Here is an 18,913-nt window from a genome sequence, read left to right as displayed (position 1 = left end):
CTTTGATATGGTGATTAAACCCACAGAGATTGTTCCTCTGATTGGTTCAAGCACAGAATGAGAATGTATTCGGTCTTTGTCCATGTCCTTCCTTCTTTGTGCTTAATGGTGAAGCTACAGGAGCCAAAGCGAGCCTGTTATCCTGAGCTGTTATGTGTTGAACTAATAAGAGCTGTTCCTCAGAGCTGCAGGTGCTAAATGAAAGACATCAGGGGGGATGCAGCTGGTGCACACATTTGAATCCGCTCATCTTAATTCCTCATGTCTGCACAAATGTTGCATCCTTTCTATGGTTGCATCACATCGTTTAGAGAAGTCTCTCAAACCCATGACCTGTCTCTCCTTTGCTCTCACTTATTCCACTTGCCATGTTGGAGTGTCCCCAGCAGAGGGCGAGGTCGCTTTCACACTTATTCTCACAGCCAATAACCTACATCTTTTGAACCTTGTTTAAATCTGTCCTAACTCAATTGGGTTCTTCATTTGTTTTGATGTTATCAGACGAAAAAATTGCGAATTGCTTTACACCATTGCATATTTCTTCTGCGTGTAGCTTCCCAGCTTGAAAAGGTGTGTTGGAGCAGGTCACAGTAATTTACGATATCTCTGTGTTATCTCTGTCTATGAAAGACGATTGGAAAATGTTATACCACCGAGAGGGACTTAAGCTGCTTTGAAGGACATCTGGGGACTGCTAATCCACTGAGAAATTCATTAAGCATCCAAGCAACTGCCAATTCTTTTTTTTTTTTTGGAAGAAGTTGTATCTTTGAACATCTGTGCTCAACTGCCTCTAAATAAAAGCTAAAAACAGAATCTTGCCTTGTGTTAGAAACACCCTTCACTCATGCATTGTGGGACATCACATGGGTCACGGCCACTTATCCAAGAGGACACTGGCCCATTTTGATGACAGTCTTGCAAAATGTCACATGGCTCGGTTAGAGGCTTGAGGACAGCAGCGCCTCATCATCAGCCGTTAACCACGAGATCACAAGGAAGAGCAGAAACAGGGGGGAATTCACAGAGGAGGATTTCTGAAGCAGTAAGTGACTCGTGGAATAACATGGATAATCTGCTCATTAGTGATGCTCTATCATTTGTGAGGATGCCTGAATGTCAGGAAGTTTGATTCGCAATTTTAAACATCGGGTGGTGTGTCTGACACACATAAACCCTGAATTAGACAGTTTGTTGATTACGATGCTGAATGTTAATGGTGCTCTTTGTTTAAATGGAGATCCTGTTACGTCAAGCATTGCATCAACAAGTGTTTTTTTTTCTTCTTTTGGCCCGCCCACCCCTCTGTCTCTTTCCATCTCCCTCTCTGCATTGGATGTTCAGCCCTCAGTAACTCTTTTGTTGGGCAAAGCATCCTTCACATTGCTACAGGCCTCACTGGAGACGGTACTCACCAGGACCTAGTTCATATCAACACAGTGTTTACTTCCAAGGACTGAGGAGTTGGATGCAAGTGAAAAGGGGTGTTTCAGTAAGTAATAGTGGTGTAATAAAAGCATGGAAATTGAAATAATGTACTTATAATCTTGAATAATCTGCAGCAATTTCTCATTCTCATCTGTATTCCGATACCTTCCCGTAACAGATCTGTGACATCCACAGCCTCCAGCATTCTTGTTGCTACTAATTCCTTGCAGTGCATCTCTGGCATGCCTCATGGTAAGAAGTCCAGTCGAGCCAGGGGAGCCTCATTAATACCTCCTCTGTAAAGGGCTTCTATTGTGGCCTGTAACCCGAGAGCAGTGAGTGTTTACCTGAGCTCCAGAGGGATGACGCTCCGCAGGCCAGCTGCCCACCTACGGAGTGCCCCGAGCTGGAGGAGATCGGGAGATGAGTCCTACTGGGAGAGCTTGATACCAGAAGGGGAGGTTTTGCCCCACGTTTCTCGCCCCCAACGTGCACCTCGGCCACAGAGTGCCATCGAAGGAGGACGCCAGCTGGACGGATGGCTGGAGCACCTGCAGAGGATAGAGAGCGAACTTCTCAGAGCCCCGGTTCACGGTCAGGCTCCGGCTTTCAGTGATTGGACGACATCCATGCCTGCTCTCGACAAAGAGCCAACCGGACCTGTCTGGAGACAGTCGGAGGTCCCTTCCTACAGCAGGGCCTCGTCTTCGTGTGGGAGTCCCAGCCTGTGTGAGAGCTCGCTGGGCAGCCAGGAGTCCCTCCAAACGGGATTTCTTTCTCCTCCAGAGCGTAGAGGAAGCTGGAAGAGAGCTGAAATAATGCAGGCCCCAAGGAAGGAGCAGGCTCAACTCAGTAGTCTGGCTCCAGTCAAAATCGGCTGGCTGCCAATCCAAAGAAGAGTCATGATGGTGGGCGATGCTTGTAACCACAACCAGTCTTCGGACCACTCTGCTGGCCAGGTAAAAAACACAACACCTCAAAAAGCCTCAAGCATATCAGAAAGTTTTTTTTCTGATGCTAAAGACATTTCTGGATTTCTTTACATTTAGATGAGCAATATTTGAAGAACTTAGAGAAACGGTTAAGTTCTTTACCTGCTGAAAGAAAGCTACCCAGTTCATTTTGGCAGGCCTCCTTACACTTAGAGGAGATTTACTTTGGAGCAGTGAGAATTCTTCTCTCACAGAAACCCTATAGAAAAACATTTGTGTCCATGCTTTAGGGTATCAACCTTTTAAAACAGGCCTTTGGACAGACGCTGGGCTGATTTACCCTGGATTTGGCACTGGCTGCCTCTCAGGCTGTGATTCTGAGATGTTAGTGAGACAGTGTAAGCCCCGCAAGTCTGAAGGTAAAGTGCTGTGTAATGGAGGCGATGGTGCGTAGTGCCAGGCAAGGCAAGGCAGACTGAAACGCATAGGGCCACAGAGAGTCATTTGCAGTCGAGTCTCAGTTACCCAGGGAGAAGGCAGAGCTCCGGCATCCTTTGAAAACAGCTTACTCGGCAGGAACTCCACGCATTCGCAAAAGGTTTACGACTCATTTGGAGCTGTGACGGCAGAGATTGAGCCTTGTGCCCTGAGAGGATGCAAGTCAATGTACAGAGAAAATTCAATGGGAGTATTACCAGCTGAACTGATGATTTGACTTCAAAAATCAATAAGTTGCTGTGCTGTAGCAGAGGTTCTGCTCTGACTGATGTGCATTGTCCATCAGACTGAACTGATGCAAAATGAATCACTGAAAAAAGAATATTATGTGAAGTCAGTGTTGAGATTTTTAGCATGAACACTGTAAACAAGGGAAATGGCTAGTTAGCTAGTTTCATAAGGGTTTAAGGGGAGACACAGTTTTTCAGGCACTGGTCAATTCTGAGATTTTGGGCTAGCATTAGCTTCCATAATGTGTGTTCTTTTCGATGAGTGGAAAGAAAATGAGCTTTTTCTCAAACTCTGAGCCAGAAATCTCCACTTCAGTAGCACTTACATACTTCAAACTTTCCGGTTTCATTCCTATTTATAGTCTGGAGGATGGTTCATATTTCTAAAAACATGTTGATAATATTTTCTTATTAACAGAGTGTTACAAACAGATATCCAAACTTCCCTCTGTAAAAACCTTTGACTCTCATATGTCTACAAAATGAACTGAAATGAAACATTTTGAACCTGGCGTTATCCAATGTTCAGATTCCTGTTTTGGAAATGCATGCAAATAAGCACCTATTTGATAAGACAATGCATCATTTTAATATTTAAACATGCGTTTTGTTACCGTTGGACAGAGCCAGTTCAAGCTTTTTCCTTGTTTTCAGTCTTTGTGAGAGGCTAAGCTAACCGGCAGCTGGAAGCAGCGTTAGCTTCAAACTTACCACACAAACACGAGAGTGTTATCTCATCTTACTGTCAGCAAGAAAACAAATAAGCCTTTTCCCAAAAATGTGAAACTATTCTTTCAGATGTATCAGATGCCAGGATTGTGCTGATGCCAAAGGTACTTTTTGTGTAATCTATAATGGGCTCTTTTTTGTTTACAGGTGAAACTGAAACAAGCCATCACTCCAACATTTCAGAAGAATCGAGCAACAGCCAACAGGCACCAGGGTGTGTAGCCTTCAACACGTTCTCATTTCAACCGGTCACATGCTCTTTGTCAGAGCCCTCGGCGTCACCGTCTAACGCACTGGTTAGCACAGCACTGTTGACATCGCTGTGAATCCAAACAGAAACACTGGCCCGAGGTTTAGGCAACAAAACCGCCCAGGTTGAGGAATAACATTGTGATCGGGCTCAAAATAACTGGAAAACCCGCCACAAACGTCACTAACTTCAAAATAACCGAGAGTTGCACCTTGACGCAACACCAAAACAAATTTTAAAACACAAAGTAACTCTCCCGCACAACAGAAAATTCCCCGAAAACACACAAAGGTTCCGTTTCAAGTGATGTTTTGTGCCTGATCACTGCCAGAACAAATATGGCCACGGGGTAACTGCAGGGGCCGGGTTAGCCGGAGAGAGAACAAAAGCTTATTTCAGGGCTGACTTGCCACATGTTTACCTGCCTCTAATCAGCTCCTTGCAGCAGTGTTGCTCCTGTCCTCTTTCAAACGCTCCGCACTAACTGACTGTACGAACACTTTAGACCCCCCCCCCCCCCAAAAAAAAACAAACAAAGTCAATTTCATGTACAGCTGTTGTGCCACAGTGTCCTGACAGGATTGGAGGTAAAGGAAATAGGCACTGTCTAAAAAAAAAAGGTGTTGAAAAAGAGAAGATGAGGAGGAGGCAGAATGATAAGGAGAGATGCAGACTGGTTGGACAAGCAGCCCTGTTAATCTTTGAACATGGCAGCCCCACACTCACTGGGTTTGATCTGAGGTTTGATCTTTCAGCCGTCCTTGTTTATACATAGATTACATTGACAAGGCTCGGGCTGCTCGCAGAAATCAAAGCAATCCATCCATGGCAGCAGGGAACTTTGACAGAAAGTTCAGGTGTTTTAAGCCCCATAAACCTCATTAACGTCATACACACTTGTTAGTTGAAAGCCACATGCACAGGCTGTGTTGACACAATGAATATTTTTCCAGTGAATGCTCTTAGATCATAAATGTTTTAGTAGTCAATCAAATATACCCATAAATATTCATATTTGTAGTTACTTCGCAGTGAATAATAATTATATGCAGGTGCATGCACACAACAAATTGGCCACGGCTGCAATCCCAGCAACGAGGTGAAGAAAGACGATCAACAGGAAACAAGAATCCTCATGCAGGACTGCATCCAAATGTGTCTTGTTTCGATGCCGGTTGCTTTTGCTCAGCTGTCAGAACATTTAATTTCCACGAGTCCACATCCAAAACCAAATGAAACTATCAGATATTCCATCTGCAATTTATTCCAACAAGAACTGACTCGGTTACACTCCGGCTGGCAAATCATCCCACCTCTTCCTCATTCTTTTTCTCTCTCTCTCTCTCTCTCTTTCTGGTTGTTGCTGACAACCCTTGCAGAAGTACTTTTAATCCGACCCGAGGTCTTATTGCAGACACTTAGTGCCCTCTCCTACCACACGCGTCACATTTAGCAAACTTGAAATGGCCTGATGTTCATGAGCAAATGATAATAAAATTGGATCTTGTGCTCCAAGGGCCTTCGTGTTGAGACAGACTGGCCATTTCCACCCGGCTCACACAACTACTATTGAGATAAAACTCATGAGGATGAGGAGTGGATTGGGGGGGAGGGGGGTATTTGCCATATGGCCTTGCTTCTTTATTTTCCTCCGGGATATTAAGCTGCTGTTGATTCGGAACAAAATAGTCATTTGAGCTGAGGTAGTGGAGGTAATGAGAGAAGCTCTTTCAGGGGGGTGGGGAGTCACAAGTTGGTGTTGGGGCCCTTTAAAGAGAAAGCAATGACACATATAGCGATGGCAGCAGGTGTCAGAAACAGCCGCCGTGGCACCTCTAAAGACAATTCTTATGTTTTTTCAGGCGTAATCACATTTGCAAAGTGGTGCAATTTTCACCCTGTCCCTCGCTTTCTCCGTCAAAGTGAGAGGGAAAAAAAAAAAAAAAAATAGAAAACACCAACGGATTATCCACACAGCAGTCAAGGGGTTATCCCAATGCGAGAGCCGGTCGCCATGGTAACAGCCGCAGGTGGAAATGCAGCCAGGCAGGCAGTCGGGGTGGCAATAGAGAGTATCAGTCAGGGCTGAGAGGCAGACCAGTCAAGCTGCTATACGCCTCCCGAGGAAGCAGAGAAGTGGCTCCGGGGTGGTGCTAGATTCACTTTACTGTGCCAACATCAATTATTGACAGTGTCAACATTGTCACACACTCAGAGGAACGCCTTAGTTGTGCGTGTGTGTGTGTGTGTGTAGGTGTCTCTGTGTGTGTGTGTAGAAGTCAGGAGTGTGACAGTGGATCATTTGTTTTGCCTTTACACATAGATGGAGAGGTGGAGAAAAGTCACACCAGTCCGAATGCTTTGGGTGTGAAGACGTGGCAGACACCTGATGAAGACTCTACCCATATTAATCAGGTAACTGATAACACCTCTCGTAGGATTGTTTTTCACTTGAGCTCAGGGGATGAAGGATGTCAGTGGGCCTTTGTGTCTGGGAGTGAATTCTATGTCTGCCTGGGGTTTTCTAATCCTACTGTTGTGCTACTGTTGTGCTTTCTGATGCTTAGGACACCGTCGCTTATTTCTAAATATGATGAATGTTGAGCTGCAATCCATCCCTTTAAAAGATGAGGGAAACGACTCTCATTCACGATAGTTTATACGCAGTTCATGGGATCAAAGCGTAAAAACGTACAGGTGGAATTTAACTTTAAAAAACTAAATCAAAGATCCTCTACAGCAGCTCAATGCTTCGGTGCCTCATCAGAATGCAGGACAGTCACTGAAATAAAAAAAACAAAATGACTTATGATCAACACAAAGGCAACTTGCTGATGACATCTTTGCTTTATGGACCATTATCAGCACAGATGTCAGTGTCTGTGTGCTGTCTGTCTGCTGCAGCATTTACCCAAAGCTTTGCCAAATTAGACAATTTATACTGATAACAAAATGTCTTTTTGCAATATTTTAGTGGACCAGATTGTCTGCAGCCATAATCAACCCTGTCTAATTGCCATAATCTGAAGTTATTTAATGTGCATTTAATCATCATATGAGAAATAACTATGCAGTATACCTATATAATTATTTACTACTGTACTCATTTTTTTCATCACAGTTCACTCTCTTTGATGAAAAGTATATTGTCGACAGCCACAAGGTGTTGCAGAAGTGCAAATGGCTAAATCACATACTTTGTTTAGAAATGAGGTTTATGCAACATTAATAAATGAGGGATCAGGGCGATATGTCACCTCATGAACCCTGCTGGGGAATACAACAACAGGCTCATATCAGCATTTCTCCATGCTCCATAAAAAACCATCAGACTCCTCTGGGCCAAGGACCAGAATCTTTGCTTTTTCTTGCCTCTCAGTATCTATTGAGGGCAGAATCTCGCTGTGAATGTGTGAGGGATAAGTCACGCTGTGCGCTGGCTCTTCCTGCTGCTGCTGCTGGGGCTGTGTCAAGCATGGGGAGAGTCATCTGACTCAAGAACAAACAGCAAAGCCCTGAAGGAATACAAGACAGCTGACCCGCTGTGAAAATGCAATATTAGAGAGATGTCATATTGTTATTAATATATGTGTTATGCTTCATTTTCTGTATGTGCCACTTGAACACAGGAGCTCAAATTGGCTAGATGAACCCACAGCATATGCTTTATTGTGTTGATTAATGACGAAACATTTAGCAGGAGACATTAGCAACAACAGAAGGGTGGGATGGGGTTTCCATGCGTAATTAAGGATCTTTATCACAGAGAATCTCTTTCATCCACATGCTGTATAGGTGCCAGAAAAACGGAGCTTTCCTGCTAACGAAGAGGACCGACCTGGAGGCTTTCAAGCTCTGAGGAGACGCTGGAACACCAACAGGGTGCCAGTTTTCCCTGGAGGCAGTCAATCCAATGTGCTCCCCACCGGGACCAGCTCAGTCCCCAGCAGGTCCGCTCTGATGAAAACAACCAGCACGGTCCCCCTCAAGCAAGCTCCTGCTCATCAAACAGCTTTTGCTGATCCCTGCAAACCGCATGCTCTGCTGCGCGGGACAAACAGCACAGATACGAACAAGTCACAAACGCCTTTGCACAGGACAGGCGGTGTTCAGCCTCTAAGGGCGACGGTCCCGCTGTGTAGAACAAACAGCAGCTCGCAGCCTTCACACATACAGACAAACTCTGCTGTGACTACGCTCATCCCTCAGAACAAAGCCAGCTTCTCCTCCATCACCATCTCCTCCAGGAAAGTGAGCAGATCGGCCAGCTTGCCTGGCTCCGGCGCCCGCAACCACTCCGGTGAATCCCGTTCTCCGTCCATGGACCCAAACTCCGGGCAGGTCACGGTGCAGAGGAAGGCCACTATCGTCAAAGTGACAGAGCAAAGGATAATGCCCAGCCCTTTCTCGAGCACTGAAAACGCGGGGACCCCGCCGGCCTGCCACGCTTTGGACACAGTGGTCCACAGAAGAAAGGCTACCATCATCAAAGTGACAGAGCACAGGGAGAGCTACAGTCCAGCCAAGGAAAGGTCTGGGACGAGGCACCCAGAGTACAGACACAGCTACACAGAGGGGGTGTACAAGGAAAACAGCACGTGGAGTGAAGGGAAACATTCACAACACAGTGCAGCACCTTCACATCTCCATCTGGATTCCACAAAGAGGCCAAACTCTGCTGCAGCGCTGCACACACACACTTTGGATCCAGGGGAAAACGATGGCACGCTGCACCGATCCACGCTCAGTCTTTCTGTGAGCAGCCCCCCCGCTACAGCAGCACCCAAACCCTCGGAGGTTTCTCCAAAGGCGGTTGGACAGAGATCGGACAGGCCGCACAGACCGCTGAGCTGCTCCGGCAATATGTTTGGACACACAGAGCCAAGCAGGGAGAATGTGACACAACCAGCGGCCAGGAAATGGAGCTTTGGGCTCCCACAGGGGGCCGATATCAACCCGGCGAACTCCGGCTGTAGTTTTGGCAGCCGTCAAACAGCAGTGGAAGAAGCAGGTCACCTAGTGGCAGACACCCTTAAGCCAAACGGAGGCCAGCAAGAAAGGTTGCCGCCAGAGAATGCGTTGAGGAGAGCGTCCTCATGTCTAACTCTCATCAAGGCCCCGGGTAGGTTTCTCTGTCCCACTCTGACTGTCGTCCTTGTCAGCACACAGGCTCCCTTTGACTCTGATCTCCGTTTTCAAAGGATGGCGATGTCTAAATATACACCTCCTTTGTGCCATTTGGGTGTTCTAGCTTGAAGTTATTACACACACCGCAGCACTCTGGAGCCAAACTCTGCGGTTTGATGTCGTCCTTCAACTTGGATGTCTTATTGATAGGCGTTATGAGATTGTATTCAGATGACTCCATTATCTGTTGCCTTGAGTGCAACTGACACGCATGCTTGTCTGTGCCGATGTCAAATAGCATTACCCGGATTCAGAGGCCCGTTGGTACCTACAGGCCATCCCCTTCCTTCATTTTTCAACGCCTCTCTTTCCATGTATGAGCTATTCTAGTCCCGCTTCTCACCAACAGCACAGGGGAGGAAGAGAAATCACAAGCTGCTAAGCATGGTGAAAATAAAGTATTAGGATGTGTTAGAATCAATTTTGGCATCCAGATCCTGCAATGTAGCTGTTATATTTGTTCTTTCTTTCGCTGTAATCATCTTATGGGGACAGATATCTGTTCACACAGTCACACTGTGGGGACTCATCGATCACCTGAGGCCCAAAATCCAAATCTACCTATTGGATGTCCACCGATAACGTCCTCCGAGTAATAGGTCGACTTCTACTACCTATTCGGATCAAGGCTTGGTTTTTGGCTATGATTTGACTTAGGAAAGTGAGGTAAAGGTTAATAAATTGTGTTCAACATTTTGGTAAATAGACTTGTGTTGCTTTCTTATCGAGAATTAGATTAGAGGATCAATACTCTCATATCCAAAAGTGGTATCGATCTAACTCTTGGCAAGAAAGTGAACGGACATATTACCCAAAATGTGGAATCTTATTTCTTTACTGTTACGGTTCGCCTCCATGATTTGAATGCAGAGCAGTTTTTAAGTGTTTTGGGGCAAGTCCAAGTCTTATCTCCTGTCGTCATAAGTAAATTGCGCATCAAGATGCAAGTTCTTTCAATGCTTTGGATACATAGTCTTTAGTCCTCCAAGTCTCAAGCACTCATTTGGTCAAAGTTTCAGGTGATTGTGTAAAAGTGCTGAAACAGTCGGCTCAAGCTGTTGTTGAGTAATGCTGAATATTACAAGGTTACAAGGGTTTTTATTTGTCATCGTACGACAGGGATGCACAACGAAATTTAGAGCGTAGTCCCAATTTGCCACATAGGAAAGAAAACAAACAACAACAACAGGAAAAACTAGTCTGGTGCTTCGTCAGCTGATACTTCTGTATCTCTTTCCAGATGGCAGCAGGGTGAACAGGTTGTGGCTGGGCTGGGTTTTGTCTGTTAATATCCCCTCAGCTCCCCGCAGGCTCCTTTTCTCACTAATATCACTGATGCTCAGTATATGCCAATGATGTTCGAGGCGGTTTTAATCACCCGCTGTAGAGCCATCCTGTTACTCAAATGTTACTTATTCAGGTGAAATAAGTAACATTCAGAGGGAGTTTTCTGAGCGAGTTGTTCTTCGTTCGTGACGTCTTTTCTCTGTGTGAAATTATTCATTATTCCTTAATCGCTTTCATTAAGACCGTCATCAATTAATTAGGAGGCCCGAGGCGGCCTAATTTAAATTCTGCGGTTGATACAGTCAACCTGCGAATTAGGCGGGACGTTATGAAATGATTTTAAACCCCTCGACCGCCAAATGGCAGCTCAGTAACAGCCGGTGTCACTGTTTTACTCACTTCTCCCTCACATCAAAGCCCTCCTGCCTTTCAGATCCCAACTCGCGTCAGTCTCAGGAGGAAGTGCTCGCCCTCAATGCAGCGGCCATCATCGCAAATATCAAACTCCAAAGGCAACTTAGCAAGAAGAAAACACCAAATGGCAAATCTGAGAAGGACTCCGCTGCACCACCTGAGGGAAATACTGGTATTATTACTTCTCGCGTCCCCTCCCACGTAATCATAATTTCTCACCTTTTAAAACATTGATCTTTAACTGACAGTGTTGCGAGCTCAACACTTTGTTTCCAGAGCTGCATCTTTGATTGAATCCATACAGATCTTACATACTGTGCCTGTTTGATTAATGCCAAGAAGTTATATGTCACAGCAAGCCCAGAGGGCTGTGTTGCATTGTGCCCGGGCACGTGAAGCCAGGGCAGGCGTAAATCAGATGGTTTTTTTCTACCGTGGTTGTGACAGATGAGGGGAAATGTGTGAAGCCACATCCGGATCCAATCCAGCACCAATGTGTGAAGCCACACCCGGATGAAAGAACAATCCAGCACCACAACCAACCTAGTGGCGCTTTTGAAACTGAAAGCTCACCTAAAACTATTTCTTTACAGGTGAGTTCAGAGGTATTTTTATTTTTGACAATATAACAATGAAACAATAGTATTAGGATTTAATGTTTTGTGTATTGCAGCCAGTGTATTCCTTTCTTTTGCAGCCGAAATTATTATTTTTTTTAAATCCCTATGTTGTTAATTATCTCAGGTTTATCTCAACCCCCGTTGTGGAGATTTTCACCCTCAGGCTTGCAACCATTAAAGTACACTATAACGTCAGCGAAAGGGAATGACACATTTTTACATGCTTTTGAGTTTTCCAGAGCTATATTCTAGAGCGGTGGGAGTTGGAAATGGGACGTTGGGCTTAAGTGTTTTGTCAAGAAGAGCGATGTGTTTCTGTTTTTTCCTGGTTTTGGCAGGACGCACTGCAGAGGTCCAGGCCCGACTTCATCAGTCGTTCCCAGGGCAGACTGCGAGAGCTGGAGCGAAGGGCACAGGAGAGGAGGGATCAGGCGGATTCGGAAGGCCCGCGGTCGGATGCCGCTGTTAGGCAGAGGAGAGCCCCCAGTGGCCGGGGAACCTCTCTGAACGGTACGGTGCCAGCAGCCACCCTCACCTCTCTCGCACTGCCCATTGTTCTATTGCAGCTGCAGTGGCCGTTTGCCACATCATAATCACACACATACAGACACAGAACAAAGAGCGAGGGGGGTCGTTTTCAGCCAGTGTGTTGTTTTTCAATGCTCAGACCAATATTTCTGGACCTAAGCTACTGATAGGTAACATTTTGTTCAATTATACATAATATTCACATTTATTTTTTTTAGCTCGAAGGGACGCTAATCCACTACAATCCTCTGCTGAAGCCCAATATTCTCAGTTAGCGGTGGTTTTAGACAAGGTGATCCACTATATGTGGATTATACTATATCCAACTATATGACACATCATTCAGATTCTATACTTCCATGAAGCTGCGGCTATTGCATAGAAAAGCTAAAGGAATTAATGTAACATAAATGAAATGTACAGAGAAAAATTATATTTGGGATGGATCACATAACAGGCCGGAATCTGAAATGTAATAAAAGAAAAATTGTCATCTTAACTATTTTTAGGCCAACTGTGAGGGGAAAGAAGCATAGAGGAGAGAGAGGCTAAGCTGTGACTAAATGCAATAAAAGCCACTTGAAGTAAGATGTGAAACAAATGGCTTTATTGCTTATACTTTATATATGTATGCAAGTGCTCCTCTATTGAATGATTGCCAGCATTGGATTACAGCAAAGATATTTCTGTGACCTTCAAATGGCATTAAGCTCTCAACACAATGTTCTGTCTGGTGAGATTTCCTTTCAGTGCCAGGCTTCACAGTAAACAATAAAGAATTTAAAGATGTGTGACAGTACATTCGTAGCTCTCTCTGCCCTCTGCTGGCTGCAACAGCAACACAAAATACACCAGTGAGTCAATGGCAGCCTGGAAAGTGAGAGATTTAAAAATGGAATTGTTCATGTATGTTCACGGGAAATCACAGTTATTGCACGCTGGTGAGTTTGTTCTTCATAAAATATCTTATAAGCTATAGTGGAGACGGTGGAATTCCTGCTCTTGTTGAAAATGATCTTGTCTGTTCTTTTCGGGAGATTGCAACATGATCCTTTCTTTTCTGTAAGAGCGGAGTCTTTCAGTTTCCTCAAACACCTGGAAAAGCTCGAGTGATCCACTGCCATGCTTCAGAGCCTTCAACTCAGTCAGCATTATGTATATGTATGTATGTGTGTGTGTCTGTGTGTGTGTGTGTGTGTGTGTGTGTGTTTCCAGATAACTTTTTCAAACCCAGAGATAGAGCCATTACTGGGAAAGAGATGCAGTCGAGATCTAAGCGGTGAGTTCCATCTCAATCCCTACCTTGGCACACTGTCAGATGCCTTTTCTTTGCAATCAGATGCATCCTTATCTCTTGTATTGCTTTCACGTGTGAAGGTCGAGTGTGTATCCATACAAATGATGCTGCTTTTGTTCCTCGGCCAAGACTTTTGCTCTAATTATGTGTGTTTTTTCGTTCACGTCCTTGCCTCGCCAGGTGTTAGACTGTGTGTTTATGCGGAATATAGTGTTCCATGTAGTTGAGTAGTGGTGCATAGAAAGTAAATAAAAAAATGTTTTCTTTCCCAGCAACTCATAAAAGGCACAAACTGATCATATTGTTACAGGCCGCATGCAGAGGTGAAGAGGAAGAAAGAGGAGGAGAAGAAGAGGGAGGTGTGTTTGAGCAACAGGCAGCGAGTGGAACTTTTCAAAAAGGTAATCTCTAAATCTTTATTTGCCAAAACACAGATGAATAAAAAAAAACAAGCTGAATTTGGGTTCAGAACGATGCAAAAGACATTTAGAATAGTTTTTCCTTTTAAGGGAGTGGTGCAGAGCATAACAAGTGAGAGAAGATCTAAAGCAACCTGTTACACATACAACATACAAGTTTTTATATATAAATAAATATGCAGAAATGATGAGCTGAATCATCAAATCCCTGAAAATATGGAACACAGCAAATAACCTCAAACCAGCTCGCCACAGTGTTAACAACTTGCCTGAGACATTGAACAGACCATTAGTCGTGTATATGACCCACAGGCAATTAAGCAAGTGATAACACAACCTTCCTCGATAGGCTCAATTAAACCTCGCAAACGGTGAAACGTTTTTCAGTAATGGCCAACAATGGCTTCTTCTCCCTTCACGGCAGCGCAACTGTGGAAAATAAAGTCTTTAAATTGCCCACCAAGTCCATCACGGTTAACTGAGACGACTTTGAGGGGAACACGCCGAAGGATGAAGGATACAAACCGACCTTAGAAACACAATAACACGGGGGTGGACGGGACGCACGGTGTATTTCTGGGTATTCTCCTGTTGAGGACAAGTTACGGGCTGGATAACATTTTACAATAAATAATATACAGGGGAGTCTGACAGTGATTTATTCCCTTTCATATTGTGCTCCAATGAAGCAATTGCAGTAGGAATTCACATCCTTACATGTATATGGTCACTGTTTCTCCATTTGAATGAAATCTTCCCAGATCTGATGATAATGGTTGTACTGTTACAGGAATATGTTACAGTGTGCACTTTTGCCTTTGGTAACTTGTCATCGAGGTGATCTTTGATTTAGATCTGCTGAACTGATCGTAAGTAACTCTGTAAAGAAACATCAAAGAAAAGAGATGCAGCATTGGAAAAAATAAATAAAAGTAAATGTCATTTCTGCTGATTGATGAATATTTAAGCTGTGGAAGGATTACTTGAGCGTTCCTTTTCTTTCAGAGCAATGAGCTTGTTGTTCCACTAGATGTCGCTGCTGCCAAACTTTTGCTATTTTCTTGTACATCTCCCAGGAGTTTGATTAGAAAAGCTGATCTTTAAAAAAAAACTACACTTCAGATGCATTTTCTGCACAAGAAGTGGTTATTACTTTTTTTACTGCATGATAAACAATCATTACCCAGGACAGGAGTTTGATTGTCTGGAGGAATCGTATGTTCGTTCTCTTTCCCGCTGCGCTCTCATTATGGAGAGACGCCGTGAACAGTGTCATTGTGCTCAGAGTGAGTGAGGCCTGTGTTCCCGGTGAAACAAAATGCCCTTCAGTGGCAGAGAGAGCCACGGTGCAGTGCCACCATTCAGCCGAGCTGCAGACGGCGTGGGTGCAAACACACACACGGCTGCTCCAGCCACACTGCTGCTGTGGCAGATAACACAGGGAAGAGGGGCGATGCCAGTTGATCAAGCAGGATCCTGGATAGAGGAGCTGGGGAACCTGAACGTGTGGGTGAGAGGACGGAAGGGGGACGGGGTTTCGCTCCTCCGTCTGTGCAGGACTGTTTGATTCCCATGTGTCGTTTGTGCGTTCGCCGCCTGGATTTGGAGAAAAAAAAGGCCTCGTGGGTTTTGTGAGGACCAGACTGGTGTTTTAGTAATCTGAGTGTTTTGCTTTCTTATTGCAGAAACTGTTGGATCAGATTCTCCAAAGGAGCAACAGCTGAACGGCCGATGACAGATGAAGATGATGACATGACAAGGCCTGTCGCATTGTATAACAGACTGATGAAGTGACCTGTGCCCTCTGGCCGGGCTGAATATGAGTCAAACTATCAGTGTAGGCCGTGGCACGGCTGTACCGGTTCTTCAGCCAGTGTCTGTTTGTCTCGTGTATTTCCATTACTTATTATCCAAGTTACCGAGCTTAACATCTGTTTTCCTGAGAGATAAATCTGTGGTAATCTTTCAAAAGCCCAGAAGGTCATTTAACCTCGCTTACTGTACCTTCTGTTTCGGGAAGTTTTTTCAGAACCATCAAAGACTCTTCTGCCCATCTGGATAAAAAATCTAATATTTTGATGCACAATTATAAATGAATAAAAACACCTTTAACCTGGTTCACAAATGACCTGATGATAAAACAGTTTAATTGTATTGATGAGTCCATCTTTGTGTGGATAAAGAAACAGATGTTCGGTTTAGGACAGGTTTAATTGGTGGACGTGGAGGCCAGAACATATTTGATGCAGAAAGAAATACCTTCAAAACAGCTCTAGGTTTTGTTAAATGACCTTCTGTTTTTGAAAGATTGCCACAGATTTGTCTATTGAGAAAAACAGATGCTTGTCTCCGTGGCGCAGCTGTCCCAGCTGCCCTTGTGGTATGCAATTACAAATGCAAGATGGCCAAAATGAACGTATGAAATCATGTCTCAAACTTCTGTCTTTGGTCACAAACCAGATATCGCATGACTGATACCCTTTAGATGTACGATATAAAGCAGCAACGTATGCTTTTTTTTTTATCCGTGTTATCTTCTTCTCACTTGATTGCAAATTGCCTTTGTTTCCAGAATGCTTCGTGTAATGGGATGCAGAGTGAGCTCCTCTCACGCAGCCACTTTCACATGATCTCATGTGATGTAAGACGGAATCATTCACTGTGCTTCACAGTCCCTTCTAGGACAGTCTTCAACCGTCGTCTTCCTCATTATAACTGAAGTGGGCTCTGCCATCTTTCAGTGCCAGAGATTAGCTGTAAGTTGGGAGGAATGTGACCTCTTCTCACCGGAAATGCCCACGTCAATGGACAGTGCCGATTTGAATGGAGTCTTTGTCCCCGTCTTTGTCTCATGATGGACGGTGGCCCGCCATTGCAGATTTAGATTTGTGGGCTCCAAAGTGAGCGTGCTCAGAGTGGCTCTCCACGACACGACGGAGCGGGACATAAATCAAAAGTGAGACGTGTGAATATTTATGTTTGAAATAACAGGCAACAGAGCAGACGCTCTTCATTATTCTTAATTGCTATTTTACTCATTAGCCTTTTAAGTTGAAGTTTCTTCAGAGTCCAGCTGTTTCATCCATCTAAATGTGCACCCATGTCTTGGAGAAGACAGACGATTACGTCTGACTGTTTTTGTGAAACCTTATTTCTTGTCAGAGCACATGCACGCGTGGGTGTTTTTGGACGACAGGAGGTCATAAATAATGGATCATAATTGTGTCTGTCTTTCTAAAATGTGTAATGTAAAGACAACTGGGAACCATGACTGCTGCTTGAAGAAGGTTATTTACTGTGTGTGTTGTTTCACTATCAATACAACTTTGTTCTGTATTTGGATTTCATGGTGTGTATTTTATATTTGAGTTGTTTAAACATATGTTGTTCAGTTTTCTTCCAAATGTGACTATAAAATGTTTGTCTTCAGACACTGGTGAAACGTTATGTTTTTTTAACAGAGGTTGGATGGAATATTTTCCTAGAAGTTGGGATTTATTTTTGAGTGTTATCTGTCCTAGCACACCAACACAAATTCCTATTTTACTGCCTGCTCTTCTCTGCACCTTATCTTCCTTCAAGCATCCTGCTTCTTAGAAAGAGTAAAAGATCAGCTCTTTGTAACGTCCTATAGCTTGAATGTTTGGTTCCAGTGAAATCAGCATGCAGAGAAATACTCCTCGGTAGCTTTTTTATTTCCTTTCATATTTCAACCTAAAAGAAGACTTTTGAGGAAATGGGGATTTATGACACTAGGCTTGCACCCTATAGTTCCTATTTCAAACAGCGTTAGGCAACAATTGGATGTGCTGCTGTGACTTTACCCGAAGTCTTCATTCTGCGAGCATACTACACCTTAAACGCTGCACTTTCAGTTTCTCCTGTCAGGGGAGAAACAGCTTTCAGAAAACAGGACACCTACCTGCTTTCTGCCTGCATTCCCCCCTCAAGTGGATAGCAATGTGGTGCAGTGCAGATGGCACATGCTGAAGAGCATTATTGAGCTGAGCCACAGTGTTGGAATGGGCCATGTCCACATATGGGTCGATGCACAGTAATTATTTAGTGCATCTCACCGGTGCTTCAATGACAAGTTGAGTATATCTGCTTGTGAGTCTCATGTATATATATTGATTCAGATATCTTGAAATATTCATGTTTTCAAACTCATGCCACCCTGTTCTGTACACAGACAACAGACTATCCACCGTCACGATGAGCCCCAGTGCTAGATGCCAGAAGCGCACACACACACACACACACACACACACACACACACACACACAAACACACAGATTTGACATTGGACAATATCAAAACACATATTACCCAGCAATCACCATTGCATATCTGAATAGAAAAATTTGAAAAATATTCTAAATTGACACATTCACCTAAATTTGGAAAATGACATTTTTACCCACACAACTGCTCTCAGCTTGCTCTGACTGAATAACAACTTGCACGCATAATAACATCTGTGAGTGAGGGCCGCGTAGGCTGAAATATTCAAATGTACGGTTGATGTGGGCTTCTACAGTATGTGTGCGCCTATTTGTGTCAAGTTGAGAGACGGATAAGAGGAAAGCCGGAAATTGAGAAGTTTGCCTTCAAAATAAAACGCTAGATTCGCGCTCTGCGTCCTGCACCTTCCAGGTTGTTGTTTTTTTTGTGTCATATAGTTTGAATGTCTGTACTTTGTACAGAACTTCTGTAATTTGACAGCAATAATCTTATGTCAAGGTCTAAATAATAGCTTCTTCGGGATGTCCACTTGTGGTATTCAGGCTCTGAGAGAGGACGTACACAAAAAGCATTAAAACAGCATTTGATTTTAATTGTTTTAGTCTGTATTCGTTAAGTACGTTATTTATTATTTATTTAATCTTATTGTAAAAACAGCATCGCAAAAGTGCATTCTAATAGTTATAGGGTCTTTTATTTTGAAATCTATAACCGGGTGTTGTGCTTTGTTCATTTCCGGTAGCTTGTTGCTCGTTTAATAATGGGCCCTGGCGGAGGCGTTAGGACCTCGCGGAGCACGGAGCGTGTCATTGAAGCACATGGTCCCCACTCATAAGACAACACTTCTCG

At 44.1% G+C, this 18,913-nt stretch overlaps 1 protein-coding gene across 1 annotated transcript; it reads left to right on the top strand.

Annotated features, from left to right (window-relative positions):
- Positions 1-1,790: 1,790 nt before the first annotated feature.
- On the top strand, positions 1,791-17,090 carry cUnh10orf90 (chromosome Un C10orf90 homolog; the record flags this gene model as incomplete). The annotated part of the gene is made up of 10 exons (XM_079182928.1): positions 1,791-2,387; positions 3,965-4,031; positions 6,391-6,482; positions 7,863-9,189; positions 10,975-11,127; positions 11,403-11,548; positions 11,914-12,085; positions 13,319-13,382; positions 13,711-13,801; positions 15,505-17,090. 10 exons carry the CDS (start codon positions 1,791-1,793, stop codon positions 15,541-15,543), a joined length of 2,748 nt encoding a protein of 915 aa, XP_079039054.1. The 3' UTR covers positions 15,544-17,090.
- Between the last annotated feature and the right edge of the window lie 1,823 nt (positions 17,091-18,913).

The sequence above is a fragment of the Pholis gunnellus genome (assembly GCF_910591455.1).
Source record: "Pholis gunnellus genome assembly, chromosome: 21".
Lineage (NCBI taxonomy): Eukaryota > Metazoa > Chordata > Actinopteri > Perciformes > Pholidae > Pholis > Pholis gunnellus.
The sequence above is the reverse complement of the archived record's forward strand: the minus strand, read 5'-3'. Positions and strand labels throughout refer to the sequence as shown.